Source organism: Peromyscus leucopus, chromosome 1 (genome assembly GCF_004664715.2).
Source record: "Peromyscus leucopus breed LL Stock chromosome 1, UCI_PerLeu_2.1, whole genome shotgun sequence".
Classification (NCBI taxonomy): domain Eukaryota; kingdom Metazoa; phylum Chordata; class Mammalia; order Rodentia; family Cricetidae; genus Peromyscus; species Peromyscus leucopus.
The window spans coordinates 77,683,246-77,704,808 of NC_051063.1; the positions used below are offsets into that span (position 1 = coordinate 77,683,246).

The following is a 21,563-nucleotide window of genomic DNA, read 5'->3' on the forward strand; positions in this document are numbered from 1 at the left end:
TCCCGGCGCCATTCCAGCACATCTGGAATCTGCACCTGGCCTTCCCAGGAAGCCGAGGGGGGCCACAGCTTGGCTCGCGCCTTCCTGGCCTGTCCAGTATGTCCCCTGTCCACACCCGGACCTCCCCGAGGGCCTCCACTGTACCCTGTACAGAAACTCAGGTGGGATGGACCCGCCCCTCCCCCCTGGAAAAGGGGGGTATCCACATCTGTAAGGAGTCTGAGGGGTACGCGTTGAGGCCCCTCCTCCCGCACACGACCTGACAGCGAGCGGCCTGCGGCCCCGCGGCTGCCACCCGCGGTCCCCCGGCTCTGCCTCGCGGCGAGCGGGCGCCCTTTTCAGCACCAGGGCGCGCGGACAGCTCCCCGGCCCCGCCTGCGCGGGCGGGCCCCGGGGCCCGTGATTGGCCGAAGCGGCTTTCGCGATCCCGCGTCCCGCTCGGTGCTGCTGGCTCGGGCGAAGCCCAGGCCGGGGAAAAGGGGCGTCGCAGGCCGACCTCTCCGGGGACCCGCAGGCCGGCCCCCGGTCCAAGTCGCAGTCCGGGAGCACAGGCCTGGCGCGCCGGCCAGCGCTCTCGCCCCGCCCCCGAGCCCGCCCCGCCCTTCCTTCCTTTCGCATTGCGGGGCGGCTGGAGGTTGGCACCGTGCCCCTGTACCCCACGTGGCGCTCGGTCAGGGCTGGGGGTGGGGGTCTAGAGAGGCACATCCAGAGAGAGGTCTCCCCCCTACCCCCAGGGCTGGGCTGCGGCTGCCGCCGGGAGGGGTCGTGGGTAGCTTAGGCAGAGAGGGCTGCGGGAAGGAGTGACGTCAGGGTGAGTGGGCGCCCAGGAAGGGGTGTGTGGGAGACCGGGAACCAGAGAGGACGGACCCGAGCAGGTCGAGGGAGAAGACAGGACGAGGGGGAGAGGAAAGAGGAAGGAGAAAGAAGCCGCTCCCGAGTGGGGCTGCAGGCCAGGTGGATGAGGGACTGCTGTCGCCCCGGGGAGCTGGGAGAAAAAGAAGGGGTCGTCTAGGGACAGGGGGGCTGGAGTGCAGTGGAGGGCGGAGAAACGAGCGGCGAGTGGGAGACTGAGGGAGGGGAGAGGGAGAGGAGAGGGAGAGGAGACTGCGGGAGGGGGAAAGAAGAGGGGGCGCATAGAACAGAGAGCGGGGATCAGAGCGATCTCAGAGTGGAGACAGTCAGAGAGAGAGAGAGAGAAAGGGAAGAGGAGAGAGCCAGAGGGAAGCGAGTGGCCCGCAGGAGAGGGGACAGGGCTCGCGAGGGATGTGGAAGGGCAGGAACCAGGAGGCGGTCATCGAGGGGACAGCTGGAGAACTGGGGGGACCCGGGAGCTGGGGTCTGGAAGGGGCAGCAGGCCTCCTGGCCCGGGCCTCTTTGCCCATGTTCCCATGGCCACTGCCCTTAGGCTCCTCGGCTCTCACCGTGCTCCTCGGAGCACTCACTTCTCTGTTCCTTTGGTACTGCTACCGCCTGGGCTCCGAAGACATGCAGGCCCTGGGGGCCGGGAGCCGAGCTGGAGGTGTTAGTGGTGGGCCTGATGTTTGCTCTCAGGCTGGCCCAAGGGGCTCTGGGGACCCTGGGGAAGGACCCGGGGCAGAAGGTCTGGTCAGCAGGAGGCTTCGGGCCTATGCCAGGCGCTACTCCTGGGCCGGGATGGGCAGGGTGAGGCGGGCGGCTCATGGAGGCTCTGGCCTCGCAGGAGGGACAGGGCTCCTGGGCATTCAGCGCCCAGGCCTACTTTTCCTACCAGACCTGCCTTCGTCCCCCTTTGTGCCACGTGACGCCCAGCGGCACGACGTGGAGCTCCTGCAGAGCAGCTTCCCGGCCATTTTGCGGGACTTTGGGGCTGTGAGCTGGGACTTCTCAGGGACTACCCCTCTGCCTCGGGGCTGGTCCCCACCCCTGGCCCCTGGGTGCTACCAGCTCCTGCTGTACCAAGCAGGCCGGTGCCAGCCCAGCAACTGCCGCCGGTGCCCGGGAGCCTATCGCGCACTGAGGGGCCTGCGGAGCTTCATGAGTGCCAATACCTTCGGCAATGCTGGCTTTTCCGTTCTCCTGCCCGGGGCCCGGCTTGAGGGCCGCTGTGGACCCACCAATGCCCGGGTTAGATGCCATCTGGGTGAGTCTACCCTGTCCACAAACCCTTGCCTCCGCATTTCCTCCTTCCCCACCCTCTTCTCGGGCGTTGGGTCTTTCTGCACTATGGTTCCCTCCCATCATGCCTTTCTTCTCAGAATCTTCCCCAACCCGGAGCTCTTGAGTTCTACTTCCATACAAGCTATCCAGTCAGTGGCAACTTGCAGTGTGCTCCACATTGACTCTCACTCTCCCCGCCCCCCCTTTTTTCTTTTAATTGAAAAGAAATCCTCACTGTAAGTGGTTACTGTTACTTGCCCTGAAGAGAAAATACTCAGAAAACCAAATTTAAACTGTAAAAAGAGAAAGCCTTCAGGCAGGCGCGGTGGCGCATGCCTGTAATATCAGCACCTTGGGAGACCGAGGCGAGAGGATCCCAGGTTTGAGGCGAGCCTGGGTTTTGACCTTATTTAGTTAGTTTTAGGGAGTATTAGTGAGATACTCTAATCCCTTCCCTACCCCCAATTTGTTTCTTGAGACAGGGTGTCTCACTATGTAGTCCTGGATGGCCTGGAACTCTAAATATAGACCAGCTGGCCCCAAACTCAAAGAGATCTTCCTCCATCTACCTCCTGAGTGCTGGGATTGAAGGTGTACGCCATTACATTCGGCCTACTTTACTTAGGCTTTTTCATTGATAAGTAACAATGTTAGTGGGATGTTAGGTCGATTTTCTTTCTAACGTTCTAAAGATTCAAAGAAAACCAGAAGTGAAGGCGGCTTTCTGGCTGCTCCCTGCAGATACCATGCACACATTGGACTTTCAACCTTAGTAATGTTGAGAAAACTACTCCATCTTAAGGACTTTTCCAAATGCCACCTTCTGGAATGTCATTTGCCATCAGAGCTGGCTTGGTTCCCTCAGCACACTTGACTGAGATCCTGGGGTCAGGGTGGAGTTAGCAGTTATACCTCATGGGAGAAATGCCCAGCACACAGTAGGTTCTGGAGCTGAACTGACTGACAGTCCAGGAGGAGACTGCTCAGGGGAGCTTTTCTCCAAATGACAGATGTGGTTCTCACAGCAGCACTACAGTCTTAGCATCCTTCAGACAGGCGGTGTTGTGAATGCACTCCTTCCGATCACCTCTGAGAGGACCACAGAACTTGGCCTGTAAGGCGCACTGAGTGGGTAGATGTGCCTCTTGAACACAGGCAGGAGTGGTAGATGCCCGTTCTCTCCTCACAGGCCTGAAGATCCCCCCTGGCTGCGAGCTGGTTGTTGGTGGTGAGCCTCAGTGCTGGGCTGAAGGGCATTGCCTCCTGGTGGACGACTCCTTCCTGCACACAGTGGCTCATAATGGTAACAGGACTCACATTTTGCTGGGCTGGGGTTGAGGGACCAAGGAGCTGAGGAGGTGCAGCCAACCTTAACTCAGTGGCACCACTTTGGTGCTGTACAGCCTTGGCCCAATCAGTGTCTCCAATCGCCTGTGGGGCACCTGCCTTCCTTACAGGTGACTGATATGGTGACTCTGTTCCTGTGCAACTCTTGCTATGGGACCTCAGGCATTTGCTTGACCTCATGTCTCAGTTGGTATAAACTGTGCCCACTTCAAGCACAGAGTTATCAGTATAAAGGGTTAGGACAATGCCGGGCATGGCGGCGCTCACCTGCCAACTCAGCGCCTGAACTCAGAAGGCTGGTGTTGGAGAATGGTGAGTGCCGGGGCTGGGCCACATGATGAGACGTGGCCTTAACTGAACAGCAGAAACCCTGGCTCAGGCCTGGCACTGACTGCTTCCCTCAGTGCCCGACAGGAACACCTTGGCAGGGAAGTACTTGATATCTGTCTCCATCCCTATGTGCCTAGGATCCCCCGAAGACGGGCCTCGAGTGGTCTTCATTGTGGACCTCTGGCACCCCAACGTGGCTGGGGCTGAACGCCAAGCTCTTGATTTTGTCTTCGCACCAGACCCTTGAAAGAAGCTGTTCCTTTCCGGCACCTGAGCTGGAGCGATGCTGTACCCGGGAGTGGTGGTCAGGACCTCCTTTCCCGAGGGGGTGGCAGGGTGTGACTTACTCAGCCAGCACTGAAATACAAATTCTGAATCCTCTCCTAACTCCTGACTCCTTCCTTCCCCGTTACCAGTTCCAGGTTAGGGCTTAGGGCAAAGGCTCATGTTTATACCGTGCTAACAGCCAGGCATCTTCTCATCCCTCACCCAAGAGGCAGCAGCAGACTCTTAGTTCAACTTTATTCCAATAATTTAATAGAAAATTAAAATAATAAATAATATGAACCAGATCAAGACAGCCGAGCTGGTACAGGTCCAGGCCAGCCTAGTATAAAGTTAAGGAGGTAGGGAGGACAGTGAGGCTGGAAGGAGCGGACTGCTCTGCAATGGTGGAGAGCAGCTTGGAAGGTGGCTGATGATACTAGGGTCTCTACACGTTTCCAATGTATTAACAGAAGAGAAGGGGAAGTCTGCGTCACTCTAGATTAGATGGTAAGAGACAGACAGCAGAACAAGGATGTGCAAGAGGGGTGGATGCTGGCTTTCTGAAGAGCCCCGCCTAGGGGAATGCTGGAATGTACCGCGTTGTTAGCAGTGAGTGGCAGTGACTGGAAAGGGCCCCACTGAACATAGCATGCAATGAAGGGACAGAGGGAAGACCCACGACTTGGCCAGCAGAGCCGGGGCAGAGAGAGGGTCCCAGAAGCAAGAGGAAGGAAGGCAGGGGAAAGATCGAAGGTCAGTCCTTGAAGACAATCTGTTGGCCGTGAGGCCGCTCATCGTGGGTGATATGTCGACGGACATGAATCCTCCGGACACGGTGCTCTCGGTTCTCTTCATCATCCCCTCGGCCTGCCCCACCACCTCCAGCTGCACCCCCTGTGGCCTCCAGGAGAGCTAGATCTGGGCCACGGGGAGTCTCATAAATCAAGATGTTCAGTGTCTCCTCGAAGATCCGAGCCTCAGGGAATTCCACCTGCAAAAACACCAGCAACCTGTAGCTCCTACCCTCTGTCCCAGTCCCACAGTCCTTCCCTGGTGGCTCTTCTGTGGGCTCTCCTCCAGGCCCTGAAGACAGGCAGTCATCCTTCACTGACCAGTCTCCTGGAATGCTCATCAGCTAACAAATCCCCAGTACGGCCGCTCTCCAGGGGTTGTTCTAAGCATCGGGAATACAGCAGTGACAACAAATGCTGCCCTCAGCATGCTGGCAGTCTAGGTGGAGAACACACTTCCTAAACCTCCATCAAGTCAGATGAGGACAATCTGTGTGCAGAGTTAGGAGGAAGGGGTGAAAATGGCCTTTCCTGGGGGGTTTCATCTCTCAAGAGGGAGTCAGGCAAGGCCTTGCTGGGAATGCGGTGTTTGGCCAACTCGAGAGGGGGCAGATAAAGAAAACACACGAGGATCAGCAGCAAGGAGTGTAAGGCTTGATCAGGAATTCGTCTCATGTCAAGACAAAGTGAGGAAGGGAAACAGGGAACTAAAGCAGGAAAGGTGGCATTGTGCTGGGCAGTCTTGGAAGTCAATAATGAACGTAGCTTGCCTTTCCTTCTTTACAATACTGAGGATTAAACTCAGAGTCTCGGGCATGCTAGACCAGTTCTGCTGAGATGCACCCATACCCTTATTTGTTTACTACTGGACTAATTATTTGAAGACAGAGTCTGACTAGGTTGCCCAAGATGGCCTTGAACTTGCAGTCCTCTTGCACATGGCCAGCCAGTACAACTGGGCGAGACTGCCTCTCAGTTAGGTGGACTTAGAGGTGTACACCCCACACCTTCCCCTTAAGCTACCTCCTAACAGTTTGTACCTTCCTAGCTTCCTAATCGCAGAAAAACCTTCTGGAAGTTGAGGTATCTATTCCATGCCTTTGATCAATGTTTCTCAGTACTTCCACCAAGTGACAAGTACCAGGCTAATATTAGCGAGGGGACATCGGAAAGGAAGAGGCACAGTACTGCTCTGCAGACACTGTTCTACCCTATACCACAGCGCTTTGTCCAGCTAAAAAGGGAGTTTGACCAACTTTGGGGCAATAGTATTGAAATCTCACGAGCAAAGGTGTCCAAAGAGAAAGGATGCTTGGCTTGGGTCTGAACGCATAAGTTCATTGGCAGACAGGGAAAAGGGAAAGATTCCTCAACACACACCACAGAGGAGGGACTTGTACTCTGCTCAACATGTTATACCTGTGGTTTGGAGTCTAGGGTGGTGCCTAACACAGATTGGGTACTGACTGGTCAGTGGTGGCACATGACTTTAATCCCAGCACTCGGGAGACAGAGGCAGGAGGATCTCTGTAAATTCCAGACCAGCCTGGTCTACAAAGTGAGTTTCAGGACAGCCAGGGTTACACAGAGAAACCCTGTCTCAAAAAAAAAAAAAAAAAACAAAAACAAACTAGTGAAATCAACAACAGCAAAAACCAACCATGCTCTAAACAACAAGGCCTGGGGCTCAATCCCCAGCACCAAATCAAAACCAAAAAAAAAAAAAAAAAAATACAACAAAAAAACAAAAAAATGGAACCTGGCTCTAATTTTACAGCCTCATTTCAAAGGTAGAGAAACAGAGATCACTGAAGTGAGACCTACCCAAGCTATTCAACCACGGCCTTAGAACTCTGGCCCTTGATGCCCAAAGATCTTGCCCTTGCCTGACTCCTGATCTGCCTCTGTCCAGGGTCCCAGTCCTACCTCCCACCCCTCCTTGATCCCCTCTGACCTTGGTCTGCTTCTTCTCTGTAGCATAGACTATGGAGGTGCAGCACACTTCGGCGATTTTTCGGCCCTGCCCGTAGAAAGACCAGCAGCAAATCTCGTCCCCCAGGACATCCTTGAGGAAGAGCAGCCGCCCATGGAAGCGTAGGGCCAGTTTGTCAAACAGCTCGATGTTCTTCAGTAAGTTGTCATCTGAAGTGCTGAGGACCAGGGTCCAGCAGGCCTTAGGGGACTGTCTTCTCTCCCTCACCTCCCCCCAGAGGGGCCCAGATTCCCAGCACTCCAGTCCTGCCCAGCAGGGGACTTCCAACTGTGTAGGCCTCTCAGAAGGGAGGCATTTGCTGAGCAAATCACTGACCCACTGACCGCATGGCACAGAGGTTCCTGGTGCAGGCTTTCAGCCAGGCCATCACCAGGCACTCCAGTTCTGCTACATTTTAACTGAGCAATATTAAGGAGGTTATTTTATCCCTTGGTGCCACAATATCATCTCTAGATGGAGATCAACACTTCCTCAGACCATTGGGAGAGTGGATAAGTCAACAGACACATTGAGACCAATTGTATAGGAAATAAGGAGCTAGCCTATGCCAACCATTATCATAGTCTTGGCCTACACCTCATTTACTGAGGGCAGGTGGCACAGCTGGAATGGGGCATTCAAAAGGCAGGCATTCTGGAGTCTCTTTATGTAACCATAATCCTCCGAGGGACAGGAACAGAGCCCTACTCAACCCTAGGATTCTGCCCCGCACATCAACATGCCAGACCCCACGCCCCCAGTACGTGAACACCCACAGTCCCACCCACGCCCCCAGTACGTGAACACACGGTCACACCCACGTCCCCTCGCGCTCACCTGGTATAGGAGTACTTGTTGTTACTGCGGTTGTGCAGAAGTTTCACCACAGGCTGCAGGGGAAAGCCGAAGGAGGGTGGAGTCAAGAGACCCGACCAACCGGGAGAGGACAGCAGCCATCAACTACCCTCCAACCCACAGGGCTCCAGGGCCTCCTCACCTTGGAGGTGCTGGCCAGGAGCTGCTGCTCTTCCCGGGGTGACGTCACTGTGGGGATGAGGCACAGCGGGGACAGGTTCTCCCTTTTTTGCTGCGGAGGAAGTGGAAGGTGATTAGCAGGACAACCAGTGTTCACTCACCACTTAAATAACGGCTTCTGGAGCTGCGTGGGGTTGAAAACACACTTTAGAGTCTCTAAGGCTCACAGCGATGTGACCACTCCAGATTTAGCTTTGGAAATCGCCGCACTGGCTGGGCTTTGGTGCCCTCCCTGCAGCTCTCCCCTTACCCTGCCAACCTGCTGTTCCTTAGACACCCAGCTGTGCCCTCCTGGACCCCGCACTGGTCAGCCTGCCTGGGGTTCACTGAGCCGTGTGCAAAGCTGACTCTTCAGTTCTCAACTCAGCATGCTGACCCCCACAGCGCCAGCCCCGCTCCAGGGCCTCGCTACCATGGCTTCCCCGGGCTCAGATTATTGGTTCCTTTTCTTCACAGCACTTAGGTCCGCCTTTGTTTTTTTTTTTTTTTTTTTTTTTTGTTGTTTTTCGAGACAGGGTTTCTCTATATAGCTTTGTGCCTTTCCTGGAACTCACTTGGTAGCCCAGGCTGGCCTCGAACTCACAGAGATCCGCCTGCCTCTGCCTCCCGAGTGCTGGGATTAAAGGCGTGCGCCGCCACCACCGCCCGGCCCGCCTCTGTTTTTATATTTATGGTCTTCCTGAGGACTGTACCGGTGATGATCAGTACACATCTGCTGAGTGAAGAGGCCTGGCTGAGTACAAGGGGGCTGTTGATCTCTGCAGGGCTGGGTGTTGAACACAGGACCATGAGGGAATACCAATCAAGTAGTCTATCCTCACTGACCTATACCCTTCACCCTTCTTAAAAATTAATATTTAATTTTTAAAATATTGAGACAGCATTGCTAAATTGCTCAGGCTGACCTTGAATTTACAATCTCTTGTATTAGCCTGCCAATAATGGAGCACACCTTCAATCCCAGCACTTGGGAGGCAGATGCAGATGGATCTCTGCAAATAAGACGAGCCTAATCTATATAGTAACAGCCTGTCTCAAAAACAAAACAAAACAAAACAAAACAAAACAAAACAAAACAAAAAAAAAAACCCTAAACAATCCTCCTGCCTCAGCTTCCCAAATGTTGGAATATGCCAGATCATGTCTGTCTCTAAAGGTACAATTTTGAGACAAATTACAGAAATTATTTTTTGAGAGATTTTTGTTTTGTTTTGTTTTTTAGTTTTTTGAGACAGGGTTTCTCCATGTACCCTTGCTGTCCTGGAACTCACCATGTAGACCCAGCTGGCCTTGAACTCAAAGATCTGCCTGCCTCTGCTTCCTGAGTGCTGGGATTAAAGGAATATGCCATCACCTTAAGAGTTCTGTTTGCTCGTTTGTTTGTTTTGAGACAGGGTTTCTCTATAGTTCTGGCATGGCCTCAAATTCACTCTGTAGCCCAGGTTGGCCTCGAACTTAGAGATCCACCTACCTCTGAGTGCTGGGATTAAAGGTGTGTGCCGCCATGCCCAGCTAAGAGGGTTTTTTGTTAGTTACTTTGTTTGTTTGTTTGTTTGTTTGTTTGTTTGGTGTGTGTGTGTGTGTGTGTGTGTGTGTGTGTGTGTGTGTGTGTAAAATTAACGTGGAAAGACAGGCATGGCAGCAGGTGCCTTAAGGCCCAGCTAGAAAGAGGCTGAGGTGGGAGGGCCTCGTGAACTTGGGATGTGAGAGCAGCCTAGACAGCACAGCAGACCCCGCTCTCAGATAGATCACAAATGGAAAACAGTACACCGTAATCCCAGGAGGCAGATGGTGAGCATAGCCACAAGTGCAAGGCTAGCTTGGTCTACACAGAGAGTTTGAGGCTATCGAGGACTTTGCATCAATATTGTCTCAAAACAAAAAACAATGAAGAGCCAGGAATGTGTACAGCTGTAATCAAAGCACTTGGAAGGCAGAGGTTATCAAGTTTGAAAGCAGCTTGGCCTACTTCATAAGACTATCTCAAAACACAAAAACAAACAATAGAAGCATAAAAGTCTGCCATTACTAAGTCAGTTTTGAAGCACCAACTCTATAAGACATAAACACACACTATGAAGGCAAAATAACGGAACCAGTTTTGGTGCAGAGACAAAACTCACACCAAAGCACACAGAACCTGGAAAGAGATGAATGTGCACATCTGAGAACTGAGGAGGGTAAGTGTAGGGAGCAGGGAACACTGTGTAACAAATAGCCCAAGTTAACAAAAGGAATCTGATTTTCTTTTCCTGTGGGTCAGGAATTCATTCGGGCGGCTTAGGCCCTCTGGTACAGGTTCTCCCAGGAAGGCACGCACAGCACCAAGGATCTAACCTTTGCCACCAGGACCTCCCTAGGTCTGCTTGAGTATCTTTACAACAGTTGGTTTCTCCAGAGAAAACAATGCAAAAGAAGATGAAGGCCTCATTGTCTTTATGACCAGCTTCACCTGCCTTACCTCACTGGGGCTGACTCAAGGCTGGCTCCATTGTCGCCTGCATGGATTCACACGCAAACAAAACAAAAACCAAACACACTCCTAAGAGTCTCCAAGTCTCACCCATTACATTGGCAGCTCAAAGCACAGAAAATCTACACCAGGTTCAGGTTGGGATGGGGCCATCTGGGTACAGGTCACCAATTTCAGCTCATGAAGGGCATTTTCTTTCTACTTGAAGAGCTGTGAACTACAGGCATGTCGTCTCCTCCAGTGGCCCACTAGGAATGTCCTTGTTCAAGACAACAGGAGGCACACAGAAGTGACTGGTCCTAGAGTTTGCAAGTCACTGGGACAAACATTGGGGACCCTTTGACGCCCACATCTGACCAGTTATGGTTCACATGGTTCAGATGCCCAGAGCTATCATTCTTTTCCCAAAAGATGTTCATAGGCCCGGTTTCCTCAGCCTGCTTCTCAAATGCTAAGTTTCACTGTCCAAACCCCTCTTTCTCTTCAGCTGTGCCTGCCCTTTTAAGTCCGGGTGATGTCCCTGCCAATGTCTTAGATACTTATTGTCTTCTAAGTCTTGGGGCTCATATCGTAAGAGAAAAACCACACCTATAACCTCTACAAAAGAGCTTTTGACTACTTTGGGCTTGTAAACAGGCTGCCGAGAGGCACCACATCTTAAGCTGCCTTTTTAAAATTTTTACTTTTTCTTAGACTCATCTCATTGTAAGGCCCCTGCCTCTGAGTGCTGGGATTCAAGGTGTGCCCACCAGGACATCAAAATCTTAAGGTCCTTAGAAGAGCTGTCATTTGGATGAATGTGGAAGCACATTCCTGTAATGAAGTTCTTAGAAGGCTGAGGCAGGAGGATCATGAGATCAGCTTGTGCTACAAAGAAAGATCCTGGCTAGGCAGTGGTGGCTCATGCCATTAATTCCAGCACTCAGGAGGCAGAGGCAGGTGGATCTCTGTGAGTTTAAGGCCAGCCTGGTCTACAAATCAAGCTCCAAGAGAGTCAGGAGTGTTACACAGAGAAAGTCTGTCTTGAAAACCAACAAAACAAAGGAAAGTCCTGCCTAAAAAACAAAGTGCTAATAATGTGACTGAATGAGTCTCTGGGCATCTCTTTGGGGACTTCTGGAGTCTGAACAAAGAACTTCAAAATCACACCCTTGAATTTATCTCTAGATTACATTTTCCTGGGAATGGCCTGCATTTAATCTTTGCCTGGCAGCCATTTGTTAATCGTGTGTGTCAGCTGGAAAGCTGGGGATGTACAGATAACAGTCCCCGGCCTTGTTGTCCACTGTTCACTTCTTTAGCCTACCCTCTCCTCTGCAGCCATCAGCAATAAGAAACTAGCTCAGGCTGGCCTGGAGCTCCCTCTGCAGACCAGGCTGGCCTGGAACTCCCTCTGCAGACCAGGCTGGCCTGGAGCTCATGAAGCAGTCCATATGCCTCTACCTCCTGAGTGCTGGGATTAAAGGCTTGCCATTTGATGGTTTTGCATAGAACACCCCACACACCAGAATGCACAATTTGTCACCTCCTTTTTCCAATTTATTACATTTTTTTGATTATATTCTTTCTCCTAACTCCTCTCAGATTCTCTCCACCTCCCTTCCCCACCCACCCAACATCATGTTTTCTCTCAAAAAAGAAAAAAAAAAAAAAAAAGAAAAGAAAAGTAAAGAAAAAGAAAGCCAGTAAGACAGGAAACAAAACAAAAACATGGAGTCTGTTTTGTTGGCCATCTACTCCTGGACACTGCCGCGGAGTGTGGTTGATAGATATGCCCAGTGACGCGCCACTGGAGACCACGGATTTTCCCTTTCCCAGAAGGTATCCATTGCAAACAGATTCCTGGTTGGGGTGGGTTTGTGTCCACTCCCCTTCTCAGTGCCCAGATGTTGTCTGGTTTGGACCTGTACTTGTTATCATGGTCTCTGAGTTCCTATGTGCCAATCCTGCCGCGTCCGGGAGTAACCCCATCATCTGTTACCTCTTGATGACGACAACAATGACAAACACAGCGGCCCACACAACAATCACTCAGCATCGCCTCCTTTCATTTCCGAGGGCCGGAACTTCAGGCTGGCCCATGGTCTCCCACGAACTCGGGTCTAGATGATGGCCACAGCTGGCCATAGTCGCATATGCTGTAGTTCCAGTCTTTGAGAGGTGGGAAGAAGAACATCTTGAGTTCAAGGCTAGCCTGGGATAATAAGGGGACCTTGTCTCAAAACTAAAAACAATACAAAACAAGATGCTGGCCAAGAGTGCATCATCTCAATACTGGATCAGACCTAGAGGATGTACTTCCGATAAAGTTGACCCACACAGCTGGAGTCTGCTGACAGCAGGTTCTAGTTTCTCACCGGCGAGACTTCCCAAGGGCTGTTTGGGTTCACACACAATGACTTGCTTACCAGAGTGAACTGTCCAAGAGGCAGACGCTATGCCTTTTCTGAGCTGGCTCCAAAAGTCACACATTAGAGCTGTGTGGGGCTACATACCTGAAAGCTTGGCATTTAGGAGGTAGAGGCAGAAAGATCAGAGTTCAAAGTCACCTGGCAACTACCTGAGACCCTGTCTTTCCAGTTACACTATGGACCTCTACAACATGGTTGCATGTCAGTCCTATTCAGTGTGGGAGAGGACTACATAAGACCCTGAATCCCAGGGAGGCAAAAATCACTTGTGGCCATTTTGGATACTAGCTATCAAAAACTGTTTAATAGATGGTACCTGGAAAACTAACTTATTCTGTAGAAGGAAAAAAGTTAAAAAGCAGGGCAGTGGTGGCAAACACCTTTATTCATTATTTATTCACTTACTTATGCTTTTTCAAAACTAGGTTTCTCTGTAACAGTCCTGGCTGTCTTCAAACTCACTTTTTTTTTAATGTGTCTTTTTTTTTTCTCTCAGATTTATTTATTTATTAAGTAGACAGTGTTCTGTTTGTATATATGTCTGCATACCAGAAGAGGGCACCAGATCTCATTATAGATGGTTGTGAGGCACCATTATGGTTGCTGGGAATTGAACTCGGGACCTCTGGAAGAGCAGTCAGTGCTCTTAACCTCTGAGCCATCTGCCTCAGCCCCGAACTCACTTTTGTAGACCAGGCTGGCCTCAAACTCACAAAGTTCCACTTGCCACTACCTCTCAAGTGCTGGGATTAAAGGCTTGGTGCCCTCCTTAAATTCGAGCACCAGGGAGGCAGAGGCAGGTGGATATCAGTGAGTTCGAGGACAGCCTGGTCTACAAAGTGAGTTCCAGGACAGCCAGGGCTACAGAGAAATCTTGTCTTGAAAAACCACACACACACACACACACACACACACACACACACACACACACACACACGTTAAGTCCCTTCATAATTTACATTTACAAAAATGAGTGTCATTGAGATTAAAATGTCCACACATGAGGGGCTGGAGAGATAGCTCAAGGGCTAAGAGCACTTTCTGTTCTTGCAGAGGATTCAGGTTGAGTTTCCAGCACCCATATGGTGGCTCACAACCATCCTTAACTCCAGTTCCAGGGGATCCAATACATAAGGCATGCATGTGGCCCACATACACACACTGCAGGCAAAATACACACACACACACACACACACACACACACACACACGCACGCACGCACACAAAATCCTTTTTAAAGTCCATATATAAAAAGATCTGTATATAAAACTATAAAGCTAATAAAAAAAAAAAAAGTAGAATAGGAAAAAAACCTCAGTAACCCTCCTCCCACACCAAGGGATACATACAAACACCACTGGGGAAAACGCCATTTTGACTATATTAATGTCAAAACTGCTCGGTTGATAGTATAAAGCACAACTTTATAAGTGACCCCATGGAACAACACTAAAGAAATGCTAAACCTATAATTATCCCTAATGAATAACCCTAATGAAATTACTGACTTAGGCAAGGAATATCAGTTGGTATGTTGCTGACAGGCAACTGCCACTTGCACAACGCCCAAATTAATACCACACAGATGAATTTATAGTTGGCACCTAGGAAATATAACTGCAGTGGAGGACTCAACTTATCATCTGAATTCAGGGACCAGTTCTGAGCATATTAGTCATATCAGCCACATCATGGGTATCTTGATGTAATACAGTATGAAAACATTATTCCTCCTAGAATGTACTCTAACCAAAATGCTTAACATCAAACCTTTACATTTATGTCTAATTTATAGGAAATTCAGGACACATCAGGGTTTGCACCAAATGACACCAGGACTGAACAATCAGGCAAATCTGGTGAGCAGACCACTGTATAGGCAGTATCTTTAACAACTCAGCTTCATAAGGAAAACAAGAAAAAACCAAAAAGCCGAACAATCTGTTCCAGATTGGAAGAGACTTACAGAACATCGCCAGACACAATGTGATACTCTCGACTACAGTTCTTGGTTTAAATGAACGGCTTAACACATTTCAGGCAGAACTGGAGAAGCTGGAGCATTTGCCCTGGATGTTAGATTAACTTTATTGATATAGAAAGTTATCAATTATTAACAATGTCAAAAAATAAAAGCAGTATACAAAACAGTACATACAACATGGCCATATTTTAGTGAACAGACATATACACATGCACACACACAAAAAAAGTAGAAAAAATCTGGAGCTTAATCTTTTTGGTGATCCATTTCCTAAACTTCTATAGTTGATAAGACTGCTTTAAAAATAACAGGTGTTGGGGCTGGAGAGATGGTTCAGTCAATAAATTACTTGTCATACAACCATGAGCACCGAGTTCAGAGTCCTAGCATCCACCTAAAAATCCCAGGACAGACATCTGACTCCACAGCTCAGGAGGTAGGGACAGACAAGTCCCTGGGGCTCACTGCCCGAAGGCCAGCCAAGTCCGTGAGTTCCAGTTCCAGCGAGAGCCTGTCTCAGAGTAAGCCGGACGCAGGTCTCTGTGGGGTGAGGCCAGTCTGGCCTACAGAGCAAGGCCAGGCCAAGCAGAGCAACAAAGTAAGACCCTGTCACCAATTTAAAAACTATAAAACAAGAAATAATGTGGAAAGTGACTGAGGAAGACACTGATGCTAAGCTCTGGCACCACACTTACGCACATGTGTACATATCCACACAAACTCGCACACCCCCATACACATATAACACATTTACATACATAAATAGATGGCTTTTGTAATTTAAAAATTTAAGGATCTCGGGCCAGCAAAATGGCTCAGCACATAAATATGAATGTCATCAAGCCTGACAACCTGAGTCTGGTCCTGAGGGCACACATGTGGACAGGAGAGAACTGAATCCTACATGCAGTGTGGCACACACATACCCACATACAAGACTGAATACAATTTAATAAAACACACACACACAACTCTATTCCACAGGCAAGTGACATTCTAAGAGAAAATACTGGCAATATTTAAACCTGACCCTTGAAAGCCAAAAAAAATTTGAAGGTTTTTTTGTTTGTTTGTTTCTTTCTTTGTGTAGTCCTGGCTGTCCTGGAACTCACTCTGTAGACCACGCTGGCCTCTAACTCACAGAGATCCTCCTGCCTCTGCCTCCCAAGTGCTAGGATTAAAGGTACGCACTACCACCACCCAGCTTCCCTATGTAACTCTTAAAAAAAAAAGACAGTGTATCTTTGCGTAGCTCTGGCTATCCTGTCCTGAAATGCAGAGATCCACTATGCCCAGCTCCTATGTAACTGTTATGGGACTTGAGTTTACAATTCTGCCTTTTCCTCTTGACTACTGGGATTACAGGCATGTGCCACCATGGTCCCAAGCATAGCAGGTATACAGCATCATTGATGCTTAAGAGAAAAGCCAATTTTTTCATATTAATACATGCTTTAGAGGATATGTAATAATGCTCTTATGTAATATGACTTAATTCTCCTAGGAACTAAACTAAAATAGTCAAGGATCTCCCGTTAAGGAACAAGAAGACAAGAAACCGGGGAGTTAATTGGGTAAATATATAAAGCAATCGCAGAAGGAGACTCTAAAAAGGCGAGTGAGTATGTATGAGAAAGATACTCAACCTCATTAGTAATGAGAAGCTTGCGGAGTTCAATGAGATCACTCCACACCTATCAGCATGGTAAAATTAGAAAGATGGAAGATGGCGAGGATTACTGAGAGTTGCTGGAATGAGGTTTCTTATACACTGCCTATCAGGAGGATAAAGCAATGTAAACATCTGAGAAAATGAAATCTGGCTTGCATGCATGTGTCCAATGGCCTAGTAATTCTCTAGCTATAGAATTGAACAGGACCAGAAGGGGACACATTCAGGATGCCCAAGGTGGCACTGTTTGTGGAGGCAGGAAGGAGAAAGCAAGCACCAAACTCCAGAATGTATGAATACGGTGAGCCAACAGTATGGATTCCTGCACAGCAGTCCACACAGTGTGACTAGATCCTGCAAGAAGTGGTGAGTGAAAAATGGCAAGATCCTCAGCTAAGTGACATTTATGTAAACATACATACACCAAAAGCACGTATACAGAAACGCTTTAGTTTTTCGAGGGAAGATGTATAATCCAAGCATATGTATGAATACATTAGTAAGGGACAGGGATAGGAGTGAGGGAAAATGGACAAGGGATTGGGAATGAAAGAGCCAAGATTTGCCTAGACCAGTGATGCTCTGGCATGCCCTGAGGACCACATGGGAAGAAGCTGCTGGAGCATGGAAAGGAAGTGCCACACTCAACTGAATACACTGGCTTTGAATGCATCCCTAATGTTTCTTTGTACCCATGTAGGTTAACCAAGGGTACAAGATGTACCGACCCGCAGACAGCAAAATCCCTCCTGACACAGTGGGTGTGCAATGACATTAGCTCTATTTCAGTTACAGAGCAGAGCTAGGCACGTACATCTGTGATCCCAGCACTCAAGAGGCTGAAGCAGGAGGATCCTGAGATCAAGGCCAACCTGGGCTACAGTACAGCTAGACCCTGTCTTAAGAATGCAAGATAAGGGGCCAGAGAGATGGCTCAGCGGTTAAGAACACTGACTGCTCTTCCAGAGGTCATAAGTTCAATTCAATCCACATGGCAGTTAACAACTGTCTGTAACTACAAAATCTGGCATCCTCACACAGACATGCATACAGGCAGAACACCAATGCACATAAAATAAAAATAAGTAAATTTTTTTTAAAAGATAAAGTAACTGAGCAGGACTGTACTTCCAAGATCTAGGTCAGGGCCAGTCAGGTGGCTCAGAGGGGAAAGGAGGCAGAACCTGACAACCTGAATTTGCTCTCCCCCTCCCCAGGTCCCACAAGGTAGAAGAGGATCTGGTCTCCAAAGCTGCCCTCTGGTCTCCACACATTAGATGTGGCATATGCAACTCCCCAAAGAATATTTTTTAAAAAGATCAAAATTCAGTATTTTCAAGCTGCTACATGGTAACTCTTTAATGGGTCATAAAATAAGTATAACAGGTCTCAAACTTTAAAGACAGGGAAGGGGGTGAGTGAAGGAAGTGATATATTAAGGGGCATTTTATTAACAGCACCCCTTCACAAAATGCTTTGAAATATACAAGCACAAAATCAAGTTTTTTTCCTATGGGCTACAGGATAAAAAGGTTGGAAAATATGTATACTGTCCAAAAGAAATCTGTACTTTTGGACTTCAGGAATTAAAAAGCAGGCCAGCTCGGTGGCTCGGTGGGTAAAGCCGCTTGCCACCCAGCCTGAAGGCCTGCGTTCAATCCCCGGGACCTACATGGCAGGAAGAAAGCATCTGGCATATACCATTGATTGTTATTGCTGGAGGTGAAGGAGGAAGAAGGGAGACCTTCACAGACATGCTATGGTGTACCCACACCCACAATAAATAAATAAACAAAAAGTTAAAAGCAATAAGCATTCCTGAAAGAACAGTAGTTCAGTCTCCACTTTTTAATTTACAACAGGCATTCAAGACACACAACTTACAATCTACGACTGTATTATTACAAAAACCCTGAGCAATACAAAAAGTTGGTTGAAACTTACTACATTGTATTTATTTTTCTTATCTTTTGGAACATGAGAACAGAATGCTAGAGGCAGGAACTGACAGGCTCAAGGTTCCCAGGCACGGCAGAGGGGACCCTAGAAACAGAGCAGGTGGGGAGGGCCTGGAACCCCCAGCCCTGTTTATGGAGTACGGCTCCACTTCTATGATACTTCATTTGAGGAAAGAATTTCAGCATTGAAAAAAATTAAAAATAAAAAAGCCCTGAAGGGTTGGAAGTCACAGGGTGGGGTAGGGGGATGTACTGCCTCCCAGGGCAGGACCAGATCATGGAGGTTATTACATTCCAACTTAAACTGAGACGTGGTGGGAGCGGGCTGGTGAAACGGTTCAGTGGCCAACCCTGATGACCAGTGCTCCATCCCCAGAATGCACATGGTGAAAAAGGAGAAAACTGGCAGAAAGCTGTCCGGTGACTGACCTCCACAAGCACTCCAACTGTGGCACGCGCGCGCACACACACACACACACACACACACAAAGAAATCAAATTTTTAGCCAGGTGGTGGCGGCGCACGCCTTTAATCCCAGTACTCAGGAGGCAGAGGCAGGTGGATCTCTGTGAGTTCGAGGCCAGCCTGGGCTACCAAGTGAGCTCCAGGAAAGGCGCAAAGCTACACCGAGAAACCCTGTCTCGATAAAACAAAACAAAAAATCAAAATTTTAAATTATATAAATTGGTATCCCTCTCCCCCACTAGCCTAGAGAGCTACTTAAGACCTCAGAGCAGGAAAGGCTGGAACTGGGGTTGCGTTTAATGACGTCACTCAGTTGGTTGGCCACGCTAGGAAGAGCTGCAGGCACAGAGCAGGTATTGCTAATGACGACCGTCCTGACACCAGGTGAACTGCAGCCGGGAGGCTTCGGAGGACTGCACCCCCAAATCCTAAGAGCCTGGGGGTTATGACCAGGCTGAGCCAGGCTCTCTAGGCCATCTCTCTCTGTCTTCTGTTGGACAGCTAACTACTGGACGGCTCTCTCCAGACGGGGTTGGGGAGGGGTTCTCACCTGCAGAGCCAGCTGACAGTCTTCAACCAGGCCCTGGACCAGGTAGTACCGGGCTTCACCCAGCAGCTCCCCGAGTTCTCTGGTACTCTCAGGTAGTGGGACCGACCCATCTCGTAGGTAGTTGAGGATTGTACCAAAGTGGCGGCCACTCCGGTCAATCAGCACCCAACCTGGTGGGGTGGGAAAAGGCAAAAGGAAGGATAACTTGGTGGGGGACTGACGCTAACACGTTTTTAGAAAACGAATTCCAAAGCCAAAAGAAAACCTAAACACTTATCTGTTTCAAACCTCTGCCACATCCAAGAACTCTTTCAAACATCTCCAGTGAGTCATACACACACCTGCCACAGAATAACTCCCTCCCAAGTCTGCTGGGCAGTCAGAAGGCTCTCACCATGGGCAAATCTTTTGTTGTTGTTTTGTTTTTTGAGACAGGTTTTTCCTGTGATGTCTTGGTTGTCCTGGACTCACTCTGTAGACCAGGCTGTTCTCGAACTCACAGAGATCCGCCTGCCTCTGCGTCTCCAGTGCTGGGATTAAAGGCTTGTGCCACCACAGACCAGTGCCCGTTGAGAAAGTTGTATTTAAGGCAGGATCTCACTACGCAGCCCAGACTGCGTGGGAGCATTATAGGCACGTGCCACCAAGCCCAGCTTACCACGGGAAAATTCTCACCCAATTACTATACCAATAAACTTAACCGCTTCTATTAATTTTAACTAATTCATTTAAATGAAAATGTCCACCTCAACCCTCCAGTTCACCACAATAATAAAATAATGACAACATTATTCAAAGAACTTACTCTGTGATTTTCTTGCGTACTGGTCATTCCCACTCAATGCCCTACCCGATTGCCCACCACTGGGGTGAGGGTGGGGTGAGGGTGTTTAACTCTGTAAGACTCATCAGATTCCTTTACCAAACCTTCTCTAGCACTAATTGGCGCTTCACAAAACTTATCAAAGAACTGATTTCTGCATCTTCAGTATTTGAAGGCTGAACTTCACCTCCTAAGCATTTGTTTTCATACTCTTTGTTAACCCCTTCTCTTTAAGGCTGTACTATACAGCATGTGGGTCCCAAATTTAAAGGCAATACTCCGAGGAGGTTAAGGTTCACCTGCCAAGGAAAGCTGCACCCTTCACTCAGGTCCCTGGCAAACCCAAAGCAGCCTTCTCTTTCTACAATCTGCATTTGTAGATGATTCCTAGAGAGTGCAGGGACATGTGTTATTGACAGACACACAAGATCTTTCCGTTCTCCAGGCTGCCTGTTGGCGGTTCTACCGCAGAGAGGCAAACAAAAGGCTGGGCAGTGAGAAGGGGTGGTAAAGGTTGTCTGGGGGTGCTGCTGGCAGCAGGGCTGCTTCCTAGGCTTTCTCAACTAAGGGGAGAAGAGACTCGCAACGGGGTGTCTGGCAGAGATTACTGCTGGAAGTAAAGGACTGGGGAAGGAGGGAGACTTTGAATAAGGAAAAGATAAAACGGGACGTGGGGAGCCGGGAACGAACCGGGGGCTGGAGGGCAGCACGTGTACCAGCGACACGCATACCTCCGGCGTCTGTGAGCACCTCCACGCGGCCGCTGAACATGGCCTTGAGCATGGTGTCCTGCCCAGTGAGGGTGCGCAGCGTGGTGTAGTGCAGCGAGCCGCCCACGTTCAGCTTCACATACTTGCTGTTCGGGGTCAGGGGCTTCAGACTGTACGAGGGGGAGCCAGGCTCCACACCCGAGGGCTTAGGGGACTCCAGGCATCCGGCCGCAGCCGGCGCCGGGCCAGAGGCCTCGGCCGACATGCCAGGGAGCGGGCGCAGGTGGCCGTCGCAGGCGCTCTCCGCGTCCCGCAGCGGCTCTCAGAGACCCCGCGACTCCAGCGCCGGCGCCGGACGGCTCGGAGCACACGCCCACTCGCCGCCGCTACTCCTCCTCGCCGTCCACCCTCCGCCCCATCGCGCTCTCTCCACCCGGAAGCCGGCGCGGGCAGCTGCGCAGGCGCGGCCAGGCCGGGGGCCGGGGGCCGGGTCCCGGGGGCGGGGCCAAGGGCTGGAGCAAGCGCAGTCCGCGGGTGCCGTTGCGGTCCGGAGTGCGGGCGTGGGGAGCGTGGTTCTAGGGGAGCCTGGCTGGCAAAGCACCCCGTCGCTTTGCTCCTTGTGCGTGCGGGCAGAGAAG

At 50.0% G+C, this 21,563-nt stretch overlaps 2 protein-coding genes across 2 annotated transcripts; one reads left to right on the forward strand and one right to left on the reverse strand.

Moving 5' to 3' along the window:
* The first annotated feature begins 1,125 nt into the window (after positions 1–1,125).
* Positions 1,126–4,200, forward strand: Asphd1 (aspartate beta-hydroxylase domain containing 1). The gene is made up of 3 exons (XM_028885532.2): positions 1,126–2,119; positions 3,326–3,439; positions 3,951–4,200. Exons 1-3 carry the CDS (start codon positions 1,264–1,266, stop codon positions 4,058–4,060), a joined length of 1,080 nt encoding a protein of 359 aa, XP_028741365.1. The 5' UTR covers positions 1,126–1,263; the 3' UTR covers positions 4,061–4,200.
* A 118-nt stretch (positions 4,201–4,318) lies between these two features.
* On the reverse strand, positions 4,319–21,386 carry Kctd13 (potassium channel tetramerization domain containing 13). Its single transcript, XM_028885535.2, has 6 exons — positions 20,947–21,386; positions 19,393–19,562; positions 7,841–7,930; positions 7,681–7,733; positions 6,826–7,021; positions 4,319–5,071 (listed from the first exon to the last, which is right to left on the reverse strand). Exons 1-6 carry the CDS (start codon positions 21,188–21,190, stop codon positions 4,835–4,837), a joined length of 990 nt encoding a protein of 329 aa, XP_028741368.1. The 5' UTR covers positions 21,191–21,386; the 3' UTR covers positions 4,319–4,834.
* Positions 21,387–21,563: the final 177 nt, after the last annotated feature.

Bases quoted from the DNA above. Each gene is read 5' to 3' on its own strand.
- Kctd13 (XM_028885535.2), bottom strand. From the start codon at position 21,190: ATGTCGGCCGAGGCCTCTGGCCCGGCGCCGGCTGCGGCCGGATGCCTG. The intron at 19,563-20,946 runs GTATGCGTGTCG...CCACCCCACCAG, and splicing joins GGTGCTCACAGACGCCGGAG to GTTGGGTGCTGATTGACCGG. The intron at 5,072-6,825 runs GTCAGAGGGGAT...GTGTTTTTGCAG, and splicing joins CAGAGAAGAAGCAGACCAAG to GTGGAATTCCCTGAGGCTCG.
- Asphd1 (XM_028885532.2), top strand. From the start codon at position 1,264: ATGTGGAAGGGCAGGAACCAGGAGGCGGTCATCGAGGGGACAGCTGGA. The intron at 2,120-3,325 runs GTGAGTCTACCC...CTCTCCTCACAG, and splicing joins CCGGGTTAGATGCCATCTGG to GCCTGAAGATCCCCCCTGGC. The intron at 3,440-3,950 runs GTAACAGGACTC...CTATGTGCCTAG, and splicing joins GCACACAGTGGCTCATAATG to GATCCCCCGAAGACGGGCCT.